General features: G+C 63.0%; 1 protein-coding gene across 2 annotated transcripts; it reads right to left on the bottom strand.

Annotated features, from left to right (window-relative positions):
* Positions 1-14: 14 nt before the first annotated feature.
* Positions 15-16,817, bottom strand: PLCB3 (phospholipase C beta 3). 2 transcript variants are annotated; one of them, XM_032594906.1, is made up of 32 exons: positions 16,688-16,817; positions 14,123-14,200; positions 13,790-13,858; positions 13,568-13,708; positions 13,252-13,331; positions 13,117-13,170; positions 12,952-13,027; positions 12,748-12,848; positions 12,064-12,230; positions 11,832-11,978; positions 10,680-10,920; positions 10,419-10,503; positions 10,154-10,340; positions 9,148-9,353; positions 8,137-8,233; positions 7,968-8,052; positions 7,571-7,695; positions 7,132-7,286; positions 6,890-7,051; positions 6,150-6,249; positions 5,957-6,061; positions 5,644-5,735; positions 4,242-4,386; positions 4,116-4,151; positions 3,827-4,019; positions 3,325-3,466; positions 3,152-3,228; positions 2,944-3,033; positions 2,803-2,860; positions 2,362-2,448; positions 2,062-2,281; positions 15-997 (listed from the first exon to the last, which is right to left on the bottom strand). In XM_032594906.1, the coding sequence occupies exons 1-31, from the start codon at positions 16,784-16,786 to the stop codon at positions 2,078-2,080; spliced, it is 3,684 nt and encodes a 1,227-aa protein (XP_032450797.1). In that variant the 5' UTR covers positions 16,787-16,817; the 3' UTR covers positions 15-997; positions 2,062-2,077. The 2 variants fall into 2 exon arrangements, with proteins under 2 accessions (XP_032450797.1, XP_030187297.1); XM_030331437.1 differs by lacking the exon at positions 15-997 and having other exon boundaries at positions 1,671-2,281.
* Between the last annotated feature and the right edge of the window lie 904 nt (positions 16,818-17,721).

Below are 17,721 nucleotides of genomic sequence, written 5' to 3'. Positions count from 1 at the left end.
CCTGGGCGCAGGGCTCCGAGCTCAATTCCAGAAAGATTTATTGGCGCCCCCTATAGACCAGCCAGCGCTTTGTAATGAGTATACAAAGATGAATTAGGCCACAACAGCCCCGCCGTCAGAAGCTTCCTGGCAGAGGTGAGCCAGCCTCTCAGAGTGGAGTTACCGCCAGCTGAGTGCTGTTAACAGGGACTGGTACCGGGGTGAGGGCCAGGGCAGAGGTGAGTTAGAGCTGGGACTTACTTAAAAAGAGAGATGGGGAAGGAAGCTGTCATTGCCAGCAGAGAAAAGAGTGGACCCATGAAAGGATATGGGGGAGCAGCAGAGGCCAGGATTCTGGGGGTCTGGAATGTCATACCCAGGAGTTTGGAGTTTAGCCTGGCCTTTGAGGATCCGGGGACTAACGTGGAGTGTTTCTTCTGTAAGGTAGTGGTGAGCCACGTCGGGAAGATAGGACTTGGTCATGGAATACGGTAGGCCAATCTGGGGACAGGACAAGGCCTGACCCCAGAAGCCGGGAAGGTCTGGACAATAACGGTATTAACCCTGAGGGAGCAGGGCAAAGGGGAGAGGCCCCCAGCCCCGGGAAGGGCCTTGCTCGGGCAGCCTTTTCTCTCTGGCCTCCCCGCCCTGTTTGCCTGAGGCTGCAGCAAAAACAAAGAAAGAAAACACTCAATTGGCAGGAGATAAGCCCAGATAAGAGGCTGCCTTCCTCTGGAGGAGGGAGGCAGTCGGCCCAGGAAGCCAGGAAGCCGGGAGAGGCCTTGAAGACGTGCCAGCCTGACCCTGCAGCAGAACCTAGCCGCGCCCTCGCTGCGGGGTCTCTGCCACTCCACGCTGTCCAGAGGCAGGAGAGAGCAGCATGGAGCAGGTCCTCCAACCTGGCCGGAAGACAGTCTGCCATAGAAGGTCCAGGCCCGCCCTGCCTCCAGGTCAGGACATCTTGACTTAGCTGTGGCCTGGCACACGGGACTTCTGCTCTGGGCCTCAGTTTCCTCATCTGTAAAACAGGCATAACATCTCCCTCACAGGGATGAGGGGGATGCTGGGTCTCCCAGTCCCTGTACGCATCTGTGACCGTCAGCTTCCCTTCTCCCAAGAGTCCCTTGGGAGAAGGGTCACTACTAGGTCCACCCATTCCCCACCTAGCGTATCACCCGAGAGCCCAGGTCCGGTCCCCTGATGTCGGGCAGGTTCCGAGCTGACAAGGTCCATCCCCAGTCAGAGTCAACTGCCTGCGAGGGGCCCAGAACCGCCTCGTCGGAAGATGCTGGGTGCTTGGGTCATATCAGGCAACAGGAAGGGGGGGCAGGGAAGGCTTCCTGAAGCAGAGGCCTAAGCCTTTGTGAAGGGAGGACAAGAAGGGCCCAGGAGGGAGAAAAGTAATGAGGGGGGGGGGGGAAGAAGCGATAGGCCCGAGACAGAGGACATAAAGGCGGAAAAGTGTGGGGGGGAGGTCACAGGACCTCTAATGTCAGGTCATCGGGGAGATCTGCAGGCCCCCAGCAAGGAGGTCTCAAGGTTAAAACCCAGCAACCCTTCACCGAGGGCCTGACCTCAACCCCACAAACCCTTTTTATAAAGATGAGGAAACTGAAGCCCGTAGAGCCAGACAGGGCCCAGGGCCCTCTCCAGAACTGCCCCACCCCAGACCACACTGCACACAGGGTCCCTGAAATCCACTTTTATTCATGTAAAAAAAAAAAAAAAATTCCCAAAGAAGAGAGCAAGAAGGTGACCCTACTTCCCAGAGCTCAAAGTCTCCGCCAGTGTTCCCGGGGGAAGTGAGGGAGACAACCCCCACTCTGGGGTGTGGGCACCAAGGGAGCGCAAAAACCTCCCGGCCCACAGTGACCCAGCACCTTCCTTAGGACTGAAGGCAGGAAGGAGGGGCTGGGGACTAACGGGGCCCCAGGAGGGTGCAGTAAGGGGGTTAGTGTGGGGTGCTTGCCCCGGTTTAAAAAAATAAAATTTCTAAAGATAAAAAGTTAAAAAAACAAAAACAAAAAAAAAGAGCCTTAGTGTCTTAGCTTCCTGCCCTCCCAGCACCCATCCTGTGGCCACCTCTCGCTCAGCCAGTTCAGAGCTTCGTATTCTCCTCTTGGCTCTCTGAGTCAGCGCCAGACAGGTGCCCGCCGCTCCCAGGTGCGTGACCGTTGCTGGCACAGGCCACCAGATGCCCGTCCCCCAGCCCCTCCGGCGTCTCGCCCAGCAGGCTCCGGCAGGCCTCCTGGGGCAGCCTTGCCCGCTGTTCCTGACACTCCTGGGCCAGTTGGGCCAGCAGCTGCGGGGGGGGGAGGAGGGGGAGTATCACAGGCGAGGCCGGGCCGCCCAGCGCCCTGCCCGCCTCCTCCAAGGCCTCACCTTGGGCTCTTCTTCGGCCAGCTGCTGCAGCACCTGCTGCTGCCCGGCCACCAGGCGTTCGTGCCGCTGCTTCTGGGCTTCCTCCAGCTGCGGGGCGGGGGGGGTGTTGGCAGGGGGGAGGCTCAGCCACGGGTCCCTATGGGAGGGGTCAGGGCCCTAGGGCTCTGGCTACGGAAGAAGTCAGGCAGGTGCGAGCCCCCCAGAGCTGCGGGGCCAGGATTCTGACGTGACCCAGCAAACATTCCAGACAGAGACTCCGACGCCATGGGACACTGTTACAGGCAGTTGGCTCCAGATAGGATGTCAGGGGGGCAAGAGAGGGCTGCGGGGCCCAGAGGGAAAAGGTTCTAGAAGTCCCTCTAGGATAATATAGCAGTAGGCCAGGCACTGAGATGGTCTTCTAATGAAGGAAGGAACAGGAGGGACCTGAGCCTCACTCACCCGACGGATGGAGTTGACGGACTCGGTGATGTGCCGACGGTTAATCTCTGTCAGTTCCCTGCAGGGAGCAAGACAGAGTGGGCTCGGTGCCCAGCCCCCCGGGCTCCCAGCCCCCAGCCCCCCTGGCCCCGGTGCCCTTACGCCTCCTTCTTATGTTTCTCCCTTGTCTTGGCTTCTGAGATACTGTTGTGGCGCTTCCTGTCCAGAATCTTCTGCAGTTCCTTCTTCTCCCTGGATGAGCCGGTGGCGGGGAGGAGGAAGGGTGGAGGGCAGGTCTGGGGGCTCTCCCCTCCTCCTAACAACACCAGGGAGCCCCCTGCCCCACCCATACAGGATCCTTGGCCTTCACCTCTCGTTCGTCTCCTTCAGCCGCTTGAACTGGGTGGCGTGAGCATCCAGGACGATCTCCCTGAGCCGCTGCTGAGCCTGCGGACGCGGACGGCCGCCAGGTGACACAGGCTGAGGCCGGGTCTGTCCGAGAGACAGGCCCCCACCCCGCTTGCTGCCCCACGCCCACCTCACCTGTCGCAGATGCTCCAGCCTCCGCTCGGCCTCTGTATCCGCCTGGGCCTCCCGCAGCTCCAGCAGACTCTGCACCTGTCTCTTCTGGAACTCTCGATACCGCTTCACCTCTTCCTCCCCCGCCTTCTCGTCCTCCCCGCCTCTGCAGGAAGAACCCCTCTGGGTGACACTCAGGTTGTCACAGGGACTCGGGCTGGGAGGGCGGTGTCCGTTATGCCAACAACGAGGCCCGTCAGTTCCATCCGAATGACGGGAGCCTGTGTGGGCACCGGTTGCTGGAAATACGTGCTCCTCGTGGGGGGGGGGGGGGTTCTAGAGCGATCTAGTTCCCCGGCAGGGAGGGCGGGACCCAACGTGGGAAGACTCTATCTCCCTGGCACCGGACCCTCCTCCCTGGGCGTCAAGGAGCTCACCTCGTGAAGAACCCCACGCACACACACCCCCGCACGTTCCCGTCACCGCGCACGGCACACACTCGCGTGCACGTGGTCTGGACACTCACAGGACACCCGGCCGCTGCAGGCACCTGCGCTCAGCCCGGGCCTGGGCCAAGCTGTCGAGCAACCGGCGAGTGAGGGCAACCGCCTTCCGCTGATGCTTCTTGTGCAGCTCCCGAAGCTCTCGCTCTTGCCGGCTCCGGAGTTTCACCAGAGCCTTGTGGCCTCGGAGCTCGTCCAGCGGGGCCGGGGCCACCTCTGCGGGCGACGGGGCAAAGGTGGGCGGGGCTGGGCCGGGGCAGGCCAACCCCGCAGGGGCGCCTCACCCCCTCCAGGACAGCCCCTGCCCCGCACCTGAGAGGAGGCTGGCGATGAGGTCGTCGCGCTGCCCTGGAGAGCAGAGGCAGGGCCGTGAGAGGCTGGCGGGCGGAAGAGCGGAGCTGCCCCCTCAGCCCACCCCGGGCCCGGGCTGCCCCTTACCTGGGCTGCTGAGGGAGGGGCTGGTAGGGGACGTGGCGGGGCCCGGGGGCCGGCGCGGGGAGATGTCCAGTGTGCTGGGTGTGGGGTTTGGGGTCACCGGCTGCTGCGATGGAGTCTCCTGGCAAGTTTCTGGGCCAACCTGAGCCTGAGGGGGAGAAAGCGGAATGCTCTTTCCAGAAATGCCGTTCTCTCCAGGCCCTTCTGTCCCACCTCCCGGGGCTCCCCGATGCCCCTGGTCCGCTTCCCTCGGCCCGTCTGGCCTGGACTCCCCATCTAGAATATGGGGCTGTTGAACACCCACAAGAGAAATAAGAGGTAATAAGGTAAGCATTTCTAGAACCCCGGTTCCACGCAGGGTGTGGGGCAGATAACGTGAGGTCGCGTCCCCAGGATCCCGGGCCCCCGTGCATGTGCTCGGGACCTTCCAGATTGTTCAGGAAAACCTTGGCCCCACCCCAAGCTTCCTCCCCCTTTCCCAGTCCCCCTCCACCCTCACCCACAGCTGCTCATCTTCCTCGTTGCTTAGCTCCTGATTAAATCAATGAAGGAAGTGACCGCAGAGTGGGCACCAGCCTCTCCCGCTGACAGCTCCAGCAGCCTCATTTCTCTGCCTGCCACAGGCCCCGGGGGACCGGCTCTAGCTGTGCGGGCAAGCCTCTGCTCCTGACCCCTCCCCACAGAAGCCACTGCCCATCTCCTGGCCCCCAGGACCCCAGGGTTTAAAAGCTTCTGTGGCTTGCAACCGCTTTGGTGAAGCAGCCGAACCCTGCCCTTCAGCTGGAGAGATTCCAGCCCGGGTCTGTCCTGAAAGCCTCCCGCACGCAAAAGGGGTAGTTTCCACCTCCTTACGACGTGGACAGTCACCCAAGGCAGCTGAACCTACTGAGTCTGAAAGGCCAGAGGCCCCACACCAGGCGGCATGGCAGAATGGCCGGCGTTGGAGGCCCGGCTGGAGAGCCTCGGTGTCCCCATCTCTACACTGGGGTGGCAGGACGCGACTCAGGTGACAGGGGGCGGGGGGGGGGAGGATTCTAGGAGTCGAGTCGGTGAAAAGAGCTCACACCGGGCCAGGCACAGATCTGACGCTCAGCATACCCTTGGCTCTATTGTCTACTCTGGACGAGAGGAGCCAAAAGGGGAACCGACCCCGCAGGCAGAGGGTGTGGGTGAATGCCATCGGGCTGGCGTCGACAGTAAGGCAGTGAACAGCTCCACTCGGGGAGAGGGGCCAGACCACCAGCTGGCACTGGGATAGGGCAGTGTGGGCAGGGGAGCGTGGAGAAGACGGGGTCCAGAGATCAGCCCTCACCGCCCCGCCCCACCCACACCCCCAGCAGCCCCAAGGGTCCAAGTCACCCGGAGCCTGCTGTCTCCCGCTCGCCCCTGACCTGCCCTGGCTCACCTCGCTCTCCCCGATGAGGGCGGCCAACTGCTTGGCCCTCTGGTCCATCAGGCTGACATGCTTGATGGGGTTGATCAGGGCCTCTGCGTAGTCTGGGTGGGGAGCAGAGGCCAAGGGTCTCAGAGACAGAACCCCCGGGGCCACACCTTCCCCACTGCTCTGGTTTCACGGAAGGACCACGGAACCCAAACCCGCCCTCGGGGCTGTTCACCACCCTCAGCTGGGGCCACCTGGCTCAGCCACTGCCGGACCCTGCCGGCACGCCTGTCCCCCACCCTGCCTGGCCAGCCCCCCACCCCCCGCCCCTGCTCACCCTGGTGGTCATCAGGAATATAGTCGGAGGCTTCGGTGTATATGAGCAGGGCTGGCAGGCAGAGCGGCTGGTTGGCCTCGTTCCGCAGGCAAATGTAGTGGTACCCTGGGAGGGGGGGACGGCAAGGTGGCTGGGCCCCACCGGGTACCCGCACACACCGCCCCTGTGCTTCCCAGAGCCCAGCTGGCCTCACCTGAACGGATGGCAGAGACGGGCAGAATCCGATGCCCCACAAACTTGCCGCCTTCCTCAAAGGCCGCGATGCGCAGCGAAGCCAGCGTGGGGAGCACCACCTGAGGGCCCAGACCGGTGCTGAGCCAGGGAGCTGACCCACGGCCACCGCGTCCACAGGGCCACAGCTGACCACAGCCACCAAGGCCAGCGCTCCGAGTGGACCCTCAGACGAGCTGACCCAATCACTGACCATCGGTCACCGTCGCCACTAAACCAGTGGTGGCCTCCACGGCCTGGCCAAACCGATGGCGAGCAGCAGAGAGAAACGGGCAGACCCCTCCAGGCACCGCTCTCATGGGACGGTCCCGGTCATGGCCAGGTTAGAAACTGTACAGTGAGCCTTGGGTCCGGGACGGAGCCACACCCACCCCAGCGGCGCACCGAGGTCCAGTCCGTCCGGGAGGCGGGCCAGAGCTGGCATGAGCCTGCGGCTGTGATCTCAGACAGGTCCTTCCTGCCTCAGCGAGGGGGTGGGCTGCCCCCGCTCCTCATGGGGGGCGCTGCAGGCCCTCCTGCTGTCTCACCTTCCTGTGCTCTTCTTAAAGGCTGCAGAGGGCAAGGAGCCCAGGCCTGACCCTGTCACACGCGGGGCCTGGAGGTGACAGGCGCACCCGCCTTCCGACTCCTGACCACCAACCCATGCACCTGCTTCCTGCTGCCCCGAGGGCCCGGCGGGGCGGGTGCAGGCCCCGGGCTCACCTTGGGGAAGTCAAAGGGTTCCTCATCCCACACAGGATTGAATGAGTTCCCCTGAGACGTCCGAGTGCGGTATTTGCGCCGTGTGTCAACGGGGAGGCCAAACATGTCCACCTCCACGTAGATGCCCACCTTCCTGTCGGACAGGAACTGCCCCGAGATCACCTGAGGGGGCCAGGAGGGTGAGGTGGCTGCGAAGAGTCCCGCCCCCAGGACACCCTGCCAGGGCCCTCCCCTGGCCCCACCTTGACCCGCAAGGCATTGGCCACGATGCCGTCCACGATGACTTCGGTGAAGGGGTCGAAGGACTTGTCCGGCCGCCGCATGAACTCGGGCTTGAGCAGGTAGCCGCTGCGCCCGTTGTACTCAAACACACCCGCGTTGAGCTGCATCGCCACATCTGGGGGTGACGTGGGGATGGCAAAGGTCAGCCAGCCCCCTGGGGTCAGGAGTCGGGAAGGACAGTTCAATGCAGAGGGAGGACCGGGGACCGGGAGGGTCAGATCAAGTGGGATCAGGGGGAAAGGTCAGCCAAGGTCAGGAGTTGAGGTGAGCCAAGGTCTTGGTTTGGTCTGGAGATCTGGGATCAGGCGGTCAGAAGTCCTTTCGGACAAGGTCAGCGGGGTCGCAGAGCAGAAACTGGCGAGGTTGGAAGCCGGGGGGTCGAGGCAGGCTGGTGCTCACCCAGGGTCTGAAAGTTGAGGGCCACAAGCTGGCAGCCCACGTTCCAGAAGAGCTGGGGCATGTAGTTGGAGGAGTCCACGCGGGTGCCCTTGGGGTAGATGCGGCTGAGCTGTTGTTTATTGTATCTGAGGTGGGCAGTCAGGGGCCATGCTCTTTACCGGCCCCCGCCCCAGGCCCACGCTGCGCTCCTGTGAACCCCCTTCCCGGCCTCTGCCCCTCCGGCCCCCCTGCCTCTCGGCCTAGCCCCCATGCAGTCTCCCAGGCTAGCCCCAAGCCCAGGCCAAGGTGCTCGAGGGTGAGGACCCTGCGCAGGTGGCGTAAGCGGGATCAGAACATCCGAGCCCGCCTGCGAGCACCCCCACCCTGGTCCGCCAGCCCCGGCAATGCGGAAGGATACTCCACAAACTCCATGGGGCTCTTGGTCAGTTGCTCCATGGCCTTGGTTTCCACGAAGGATGACATCTCGAAGCATTTGTTCCTCTCTGGGGGAGGGGGGGGCGGGGGGCGGGGTCAGGTCTGGAGAGGCTGGGCTGGCTCCTACTCCCACCATCTCCCACCCCACTCACTTCGAGCAGCCTCAAAGGACTTGAACTTGACAGGCTCGATGTAGTTGACGAGTGTTGACATCTCCTCAGTGGCATTGACTTCACTGCTGGCAGTGCCCTGTGGCCGCCAAAGACAGGGTCGGCAGGGCCATGCCCCCCAGCCATCAGCTGGAAGTTGCCTCATCTGCCCCCTGCCAGGAGGGAGGTCCTGACCCTCTGCCCGCCTCTGCAATTGCACTGCCCAGTGGCTCTCAGCAAGGGCCCCAGCCGCTCCGTGGACCGTCAGTCCTGGTCCCATCTGCCCCACAGGCTTCTCTCTGGAGCCTTGGCGACGTGCCCTGGGCCCCACCTTCCTCCTTTGCCTCCTGCCTCCCTGATCCTTGGAAGCTGGCACTCGTCACCCAACCCCAGGGACTCGGTTATTCACGTGCAGACGAGCCATTATTTCCAACTACCACCTTGCCATCTCCTCTCGGCTGACCCACCAAGAGCCTTGAACTTGACACCCTCAATGCTGAGCTTGGCCACGCCTGCACACACCCGCACACACCCTTCCCCACTCCGGTCCCCTCCCAAATCTGACCTCAGGATCCACCTTTCCTGTCACCGCGGCTCCTCTCGGAACTCAACACTCCCTTGTCTTACACTGCCCCTTCCTGCACTCTCCAGTCCTGCCACAGGGCCTTTGTACACAAGCGTACGTACGTGATGTTCCTCTTCCTCAGGTCTAATCGCCTAACCTCCCCGCCCAGGTCAGTCTCTCCTTCTTCCCCCCCAGTTCTGCCCCCTAACTCACCCTCCCCCGGCCCAGTCATGAGCATAACTTCACACTTGCTTCCGTGCCTATGTCCCTATGACCCCCTCCTCCCCCCATCCCCCCACACACCCTGGGAACTCCAAGAGAACCGGAATAACATCTGATCATGGTCAGACCCAGTACACAGTGCTGTGTCTGGCACACAGTAGGTGTTCAGCGAACGCTTGGGGAATTAAAACACGCTGCGTCTGCCTCTTCCCGCCTGTGGGACTGACCTCATCTGAGGTCGGCTTTTTGGGATCTGCCTGTTCCTCCTCTTCCTCGTCTTCCTCCTCATCCTCACGGTCGGCAGATCCAAGAGCATCAGGGCCCCGCTGTAGCCCCTCCTCGCCCAGAGACTTCCGAGGCTCCAGGCTGGGCTTCTCAAGGCCCAGCTCTTCCCCATTGCTCAGGCCCAGGCAGCTGTCAGAGCTGGGGGACCCTGCAGGAAACAGGGCCACAGGGGTCCTCAAACATAGACGCTCAGGAGCCACGAGGGGCTGTGTGTGGAGGCGACTCAGTGGGGAGGTCAGGGGGTGATCTCAGGGCAGCGTGGCTGGGGGTAGGAGCAGAAGCCAAGAGTAGTACATAGGGGTCACGGGTCAAAGGTCAGGGTCCAGAGTCCTATCCATCAGAGAGGTAGGTAGCGTGGCTCAGAAGGGTGAGAAGCCAGGAACTGAGATACAGGTGCCTTGGCAGTGGGGGTAAAGGATGACACAGTGGGATTCCCAAGTCAGGCGTCAATCAGAGCCATACCCAACGAGGTGGCTCAGTGAGGTGAGCGGTCGGGGTCACATGCCCAGGGGACTTCGATAAAGTGAGAGGTCAAGGGTTAGCTAAAATCATAACCAAGGGGTAGACGGACTCAGTGAGGGTCACAGAAGAGGGGTTGGAGGTCTGAGGGCCACACCCGAAGCATGAGGAGGTAGTTCATGGAGGTCAGAGGCCAGAGGTCAGAATTCAGGGTCATAATCTGGTTAACAGGAGGGCTCTGCGAGGTGGGAAACTGAGGTTGAGGGGTCAGAAATCGGATGGAACCAAATCCAGCTGGGCTATAGTTCAGTGAAGTCAGTGCCCGGGGACAGGGGTCAGAGGTCCCATCATCAGCTGCGTGGCAGTAAGAGACCCCGCGGGGAGGGAGGTCAGGCCGGGAGCCGCAGGAGCGTCACTGGGGAGGTGGAACTCAGTGAGGTTAAGAGTTCAGGGTCAGGATCGGGGGTGAAGGCCGGGCAGGGGCCATACCGAGCTGAGGTGAGGAGGGCTCGGTGGCGGCAGAGCTCTCGCTCAGGGCCGAGTTGCTCTGCTCCAGCGGCCGCTTGCGAATGGAGCTGTTGGGGACACCAGTGCTGGGCTGGTGTCGCTTCTTGTTCTTCACCAGGATGCGGCCCATCAGGTCCTGGGGGCTGGGCAGGGGGACGCCTGGGGCCAGCTGGCGGGCACAGACAGGTCAGGGCCTGCAGGGGCGCCCTCACCCCCCACGCCCTGCCCCAGTGCCAAGCCCTCATACCGGGTACTTGTCCAGTGGGTCGATGAGCAGCGCGTCCCCGAAGATCGAACGACAGTACTCGGCCATCTTCGCCTGCTGCTTTGCCCTGTGGGGCCAAGGTCAAAGGTCAGAAGTTCCTGGACGGGGTGGGGTGAAGCTGACTTCAGTCCCCAGGGGAGACCAAAGGCCCTCGGGGTCAGAGGGTCACAGGAACAAAGAGTGCCCTGGAGGGATGGCTGTCTTGGGCCGATCGGGGGGTCCCCGGGTCAGGGGCCCACTCACGAGTCCACGTGGTTCTCGAAGGAGAGGATGACAGGGTAGGGCGAGGTCTTGAAGGCGGTTTCCGCAATGGCCTCGAGCACGTCTCGCAGCGGCACCTCGGTGGTCATGGTGAAGCCGTGGGTGATAAAGGGCTCCTCCTCCGGGGGCCGCCCTTTCCACACGTCCAGCTCCACGCAGCGGCAGCCCCAGAGCAGTGCCTGCCGGTACATCTCCACCGACGACGTCCCAGCCAGCTGCCCCGCTGGCGGCCAGGCTCCATCACCACAGCCGCCCGGCCAGCCGGGGTCCTCACCCTCCTCCCCAGGCCCGCCACGGCCCCTCAACCAGCCATGCTGGAGATGCAGAGGCCCCCGCGGTGGCCGGGCCCGGGCTGTCTGGCCAGCCCTCCATCACCCCTTAATTCACTGTGGAACCAGCATCATCTCTCCTAAAATCCCCCAGGGCGGGGCCCACGTCCTGCCACCCAGCCCCTGGCGTCCATCCAAACCGGGCAGAGTCAGCATCGAGCAGGGCTGGCTGATGGCTGGTTCCTTCGCCGGGGCTCATCCTCTCTCAGATAAACATCCCCCTCCTATCTACTGGCCTCAAGTGGAGAGTTGTCCCCAACACCCCACGGCCCTTCATTTCCCTTTCCTCCTTTCACTGCCTGCCGTCGCCCTGGAATAGCCTCCATCACCTCCTGCCCGGGGAGGCCCCTCGCTGCCTCCCATGCAATCTCTGCAGAGCACCTGCTCCCTTTATTGGGCCTCATCGCCTCCCCTGAATAACACCCTCCGAAAAGCCCTTCCCGCCCACTTAGGATAAATCCAAATGCCTCCGGTGCCCTGGTCTAGCCCTGCCTCCTTCTCTCACTCCCTCTCACCTCTACCTGCCCCAGCAGCCATCCCGCCTCCGGCCTCCTTCCTGCTGAAGCCCACCACACGGTGACCTGCGCCCAGCCTCAGTGTCCCTTCGCAGGCCAGCCCTTCCCCAGCAAAGGCTTCTGGGCCATCTGGGAAATGTGCCCATGCAGGGAAGCCCCGCTCCCCTGGGGTAGGCGGCCTGTTGCCTGCCTGCATCCCTAGGACGGGTCACCTCCAAACAAGGGAGGTGACGTGTGGGGCAGAGGTCATGGATGCCACCGCTCCAGCTGCCCGAGGGTGGCTCACTCACCTGTGAGATAGGTGTTGTGTGAGGAGTTGATGAAGTAGGCGCTTAGCGGCTGGGTCATGTCCGCGCTCAGATCCAGGGCCTCCAAGGGCAGGATTCCATTCTCCTCACCCCCCAGGTAGCGGCTGAAGCCCTCCATGGACATCTGGTCTGGGGGATGGGTGGGCTCAGCCGGGTCAGTTGGGGCGCCTCCTGCTGCCAGCCCCCAACTCCGACTGGCTCCCCTCCGGCTCACCTCGTTCCAGGAACTGCTGGTTGGGCTCATACTTCTCAATGAGCAGCCGGGCCTGGGAGGGCCGCAGGGGTGGATACAGCACCTCGTTGAGCCTCGGGTCCCGTTGCTTCTGGTTGATGAAGTCCATGAGCTGCTCCAGCGTCAGGTATGGCTTGCCCTTGGCGCCTCTAAAGGGGGTAGGAAGCTGAGTCAGGCTAGAGCCTCCCCAGCCCCTGCTCCAGGCCCTCGCCCCGGGAGAAGAGGAAAGTTCTGGGCCTGGCTCTAGCACCTGCTGATTGGGACTTGGGCAAACGGCGGTGCCCCCCGGGCCTCAGTTTTCCCATCCACCCTCCTAACCACCAGGTGCCGGCATTGACATTAGCAAGGGCTTTGGAGGCCACAGAGTGTTTGGCCCGCTATGCCTGCTTCCCAACTTCAGCCCCAGTCTTCACTCGCTGTGTGAGCTCAGGCAAAGTCCCACAGCACATCGAATCCCCTCGGTCCCCAGCCCCGGGCACAGGCTGATGAAAGTAACCCCAGCCAAGGATCAGCACAGAGCAGTTCACGGCACAGCCTCGGCCCCAGCCCTGGCGCACGGGGACCCCCGGCCGTGCCGCTTCCCCTGGCTGTGCCGGAAAGAAGGAATGCCGGCAGAGGCCAGACACAGCGCTCTGGGGGCTGGGAGGTGGGCCCAGCCCTGCTCACATCTCCAGCAGGATCTTGTCAATGTCTGGCCGCAGACACAGCTTATTCAGGAACCGCTCGAAGATTTCCAAGGAGAATTCGTCGGGCCGGATGGACTCACTCTGGGGACCAGAAGCGTGGGGTGAGAACCCAAGAGGCCAGCGAGCCCAAGAGACCAGACACCCTCCGTGACATCCTCCGTTGCTCCTGTCCCGGCCTCCTCACCCGGTTGAAATTGAGGCCACAGGATTCCAGCGCAGTCTCGACGCGCTTCTTATCTGCTGAGAACATCTTCAGGATGCTGAGCAGGTGAGAGGGGTCAGGGTCAGTGGGGGCAAAGGTCACTAAGGTGGGGGCAGGAGAGAAGGTGCTGAGGCAAGGGGTACTCACTTCTTCACTGGGATCCGTCCATCCTGGTTCACCTGCAGCTTCAGCTTGGTGTATCTGGGGAGGCAGGCAGAAGGGTCACGCCTTGGGCGTGGCCACCTGAACCCCCGACACCCCCCAGGCAGGCCCGGGACTCACGCTTTTCTCAGAAAGGTGTTCCGGGAGGCGTTCTGAGCCAGGATGTTCATAGCCAGCTTGAACAGCTCCTCGGTCCAGACCTGAGGGGTCAGGAGACAGGGTGGGGGGGTGAGTGAACGGGGAACAGAGGGGTTGGCCCAGCCCCAGCCCACACCCAGAACCAGGTACGTCCATAGTGAAGTGCTTAAATACTGCCTTGTCAGAGGCTGATTAGAAATAGGGGTAGAGGACAGCCTAGGACACAATGGATGCTCACTAAGTGATGGCTGACTCAGCAGTGGGGCTCCCCAGGGCCGACCCTTTGGCCCCAGCCCACCTTGGCTGTGTCATCCTGCACGGCCATGAAGTTCAAGAATGTTGTATTCACCGGGTCTGGCCCGGCCACCACTGTCATCAACTTCTCCTCCAGCCGGGTGTCAGGGCCTCCAAAGCCCAGCACCTCTCGGATCTTGGGGTCCTGAGTAGTTGAAAGCCAAGGGTAAAGAGGGGTCCCCCCAAGGCCTCGCTCCCACCCTCGGTCCGGGACCCCATCACTCACCTTGGGCAGGCGGGCATAACGGCCCGTCCGCGTGTCCCTGATAGAACTGATGTCCAGGGTGTCCACCTCCTGGGGAAACCAGATGCCAGAGTAGGGCTGAGAGGCTATGGGACGGGAGCCAGGGGCCCCCAAGATCTGCCCCCTGGGCCAGGGAGTGGCTACCCCCTGCTGTAGCCCCAGCCTCAGCCCCCGCCCTTAGCACTTCCTGTCCAGGGAGCCGTGGGAGAGGTCAGCCAGCAGCTGGGCCCCACCCTCCTGGGTGGGTAGGAGGGATTCAAGGGTCAGGGCCAGGGGTCCTAGACCTGAGCAAGTTGTACCAGTGCCCACCCTCACCATGTTGGGTCCTGTCCAGTACAGGAAGAAGCCATTGGGGTCTACACGCAGGGTCACCAGGTTCCGACTGGAAGCCTCCTGGGGACGGGACGGGAAAGCAGGGGTCAGTGAGTGAGGGCTGTGGCCCAGGCTTGATCCCTGGACTCCCTCCGGCCATCCACCCCCATGCTCCTGCCACCGAGTGAAAACGAAGCGTCATCCAGCCCACAGGTCCTTTGTGGTTCCCTACAGTTCTTGGATAAAGCTCACGCGATTGTCCCTGGCGTGACATTTGGGGTCCCAATGCCCCTCCCGCCCCCACCTGTATCCTACTCTAAGACTCAGTCACAGGGACCACTGACTCCCTTTCCCTTCCTCCAGCTTTTCCACTGTTGCTCCTCTGCTAGGATATCCTCTCCTTCCTTCTCTACCCATGAAATCTGACCCCCCCTCCCCAGACCCCAACCCTGGGCTCAATTTCCTCAGAGGGTCTGACAGCTCCCTAGTGGTCGGAGGCCCCTGGAGCCCCCTGCAGAATATTTACGGATTGAAAGCAGAGGGTTTGGAAGTCTGACTTCCACAGCTTTTGTGTCCCCCGGGGCCTCATGACAACCAGTCAGCCCTTACATCTGCCTCAAAGCCCATGACCACCCCCCCCACCCTGCACCCAACTGGAGTCTCACAGTCTTGTGGCTCCCCCTAACCTTACAGAACACAGACTGAGTCCCCCCAGAAGGGGACTCACCCTGCCCTTGGGACTAGACGGTGAATTCTGTCTTCCCTTCCCTCAAACAGCCCTGCGGCTGGCAGAAGGACAAGGAAGGGTATGCCAGCTCCATTTTCTGAGGAGGATCTGGTCCCTGGCACACTCCCAGGGCCACCCTTGTGCGACTCAGGACGAGCAGCTAGAGCTGGGGGGAGGGTCATCCAGACCAAGTGGCCCTCTATGAGCTCACTCAGTCCTCCTAACAACCTTATGAAGTCCGTGCTATCCTACTTCCCATTTAACAGATGAGGATTCCGAGGCACAGGGAGGCTAGGTGCTTGCTTAAGGTCAAAAGGAGGTGCTAGCACCTGCTCGCAGGCAGTATGGCTCCAGAGTCCCATGGCCTGGGCAGCAAGGAAGCAGGACTCCTGCTGGGCTCTCAGCTCGTGGCCTTAGCTGCCACCCCATTATGGGGACCGGAGTTAGTCTCTACTTTCCAGACTCAGTTTCCTTTTCTGGTGAATGGATCTGCAACCGGCCCCGCCCATCTCTTTTCTTACAAAGGACAGGAGGCCTTGGAACTTTAGGGATGCGGGGACGTCCCCGCCTCACTGTGCTGACGCCCATCCTCAGCCCCTCTCTGGGGTTCCCAACCCTGCCCTGGGGCTCAGGTCCCCCAGTAGTGTGAGGAGAGGGGAGTTCTGTGGGTACCGACCCCAGGGCCTTCCCCTGCCCCTTCCCTGGTGTCTGGCCTTCAAAAACAGTCCAGGCCCCCTGCTCTTCAGCCCCAAGTCCCAGTCAGCAACCCCCACCCCACCCCCAGGGCCCTCTCCCAGTTCCCACTTCCTTATTTGGGTTTATCACACTGGAAGGAAAAGGAGAAACTTTTCCCTTGCGCGAGACTGGGGGGAGGGGTCTCCTCTGGTCCCTGGAGTTCCCAGGCACCCCTCTAAGGCACACCTGCTGCCTCAGGCCACGCCCCCAGCCCCTCCCCCCAGCTCCCACGCCTACCCGCCCCACCCAGCCGGAAAGGAGCTCAGAGTCTTCCAGGCCTCTGGCCTGACTGGGAAGGAGCAGCGGGGAGGCTCAGGCAGGCGGGGTGGAGGCCCTGGGGAAGGAGGGGCCCAGGGGGCAGAGGAGGGGGCGGTGTAAAAACGAGGGTGGGGCGCAGGAAGGGGCGGGGAGCTGCAGGTGGGGGCCGGGGCCTCTAGGAAGCACCAGGGGCAGGGGCGGTAGAAAGGGGGGCCAGGATTTATTGGGTTTCAAAGTCCCTGATGCTAAGAAGTGGAGAGCAAAGTTCCCCAGGAGTGGAGGAACTTGGGGGGCAAAGACTCCACTAGGGGGTGACTTGGTGCTCTCTCCTGAGCCTTGAGCTGGGATGGGCTCCTGAAGCAGGGCAAAAGGGTGCAGCAAGAATGGGGTGAAAAAGTGATGAATGGAGAACAATGTTCAGGCTAGGGTACTAGGAAGAATGGGGGTGCGCTGAGCCAGATTGGGGGCCAGGGTCCTCCAGCCAGAGTCTAGTGCTGGGCAGTGGTCTGGGGACCAGGCCGGGGTTGGGGGAACCAGAATTAGACCGGGAGGGAGGGGTGGAAAGAGAGAGTGAAAAGGGGGGTCCGGGATTCATTGGGGTTCAAGGTCTCCGGGCCAAGGAGTGGAAATCCAAATTTTCCACAGCTGAAGGGATTGGGGGTGGGGTTGGGGGCCAAAGTCTTCATTACGGGCACGACTCAAGTTTCCGGAGCACAAGCGAGACTGGCTGGGGGGGGGGGGGGGAGCACCGTGGCCAGCCCAGGCTCGGGTGGGGGTCCCCGGCATCTGACTGAGTTTCAGCGAGGGAGTCCCAGGATCTGGGTGGAACAGGGGGCCCCCGCGCTTACCTCGTCCCATTTGATGAACTTACTCCCGCGCCGCAGGGTCTCTACCACGGTGGGCGGCTCCAGCTGCAGCGCGTGGACGCCGGGCCTGGCGCCCGCCATGGCCCGGCCGGGGGCGAGTCGGGGACCCACGGAGCCCCGACGGGGACCGACGGCGCCGCTGCTCCGTCAGCGCGCTCCCGCACGGCCCGCTCCGGCCCCGCGGCGTCAGCGCCCGCCCGCCCGCCAGTCTGTCCCGGACAGACCAGAGAATCGGCGGGGCCCGGGTGGGGCGGGGCGGGGGCGGGGCCGCTTTGGCCCCGCCCCTCCCTGTCGCGTCGGGCCCGCCCGCCCCGCGTCCGCGGCTCCCCCTGGCGGTCGGGGCGGCGACTGCAGCCAGGGGGGGATGGGGCAGGGACATACCTGGACCCCGGCACTTCGCGGGGGGTGCTCTTCTCGACTTGCTTGGGGTTGGAGGAGAGCGCTTGGCGCCAGGGCGATTGTTAGGGGTACGGCCAGAGAGACTGGGTGTAGAGGGCGGTACTGAAGACCGAGAGGGTTCAGCCCGCTAGGTTTCGGAGGGGCGGGGACGAGGGTACTACTGGAGGGCCAGACAGGGGCCTGGGGCGCCTTGCCCCCACCACACTCCAGCAGCACTTAGCTGAATGCAGGAAAAGCCACTCCCACCCCACCCCCTCTGCCCTCACTTCGCCTCACCCCCCCTCCCCACCCCTGCTGCAGCTCGGTCTCCCCCTCCCTGGGAGCACTTAGCCAGCTAATGGGCCTCCTGCCGGCTGGCGCCCCTCCCCCGTCCCTAGCCCGGGGAGGCCGGGCGCCTGCCGCCTCCTTTAAGGACCTAAGCATCCCGGCCTTCCAGAGTGAGCCCTAGAATAGCCCCCTCGTTCTGCAGACCCCCATGACGGAACCTGGAGCCCGTTGGGCTTCCTACGGAACACTGTGAAGGAGACAACTGGTCGCTTGCCCAAAGGGTTCAGAAGCCTCGTGGGTGTCCACGAACAAGGGGGTTGAGGAGGGGCTCCGCAGTGCCTGGCCTACAG

Source organism: Lynx canadensis, chromosome D1 (genome assembly GCF_007474595.2).
Source record: "Lynx canadensis isolate LIC74 chromosome D1, mLynCan4.pri.v2, whole genome shotgun sequence".
Classification (NCBI taxonomy): Eukaryota; Metazoa; Chordata; class Mammalia; order Carnivora; family Felidae; genus Lynx; species Lynx canadensis.
The sequence above is the reverse complement of the archived record's forward strand: the minus strand, read 5'-3'. Positions and strand labels throughout refer to the sequence as shown.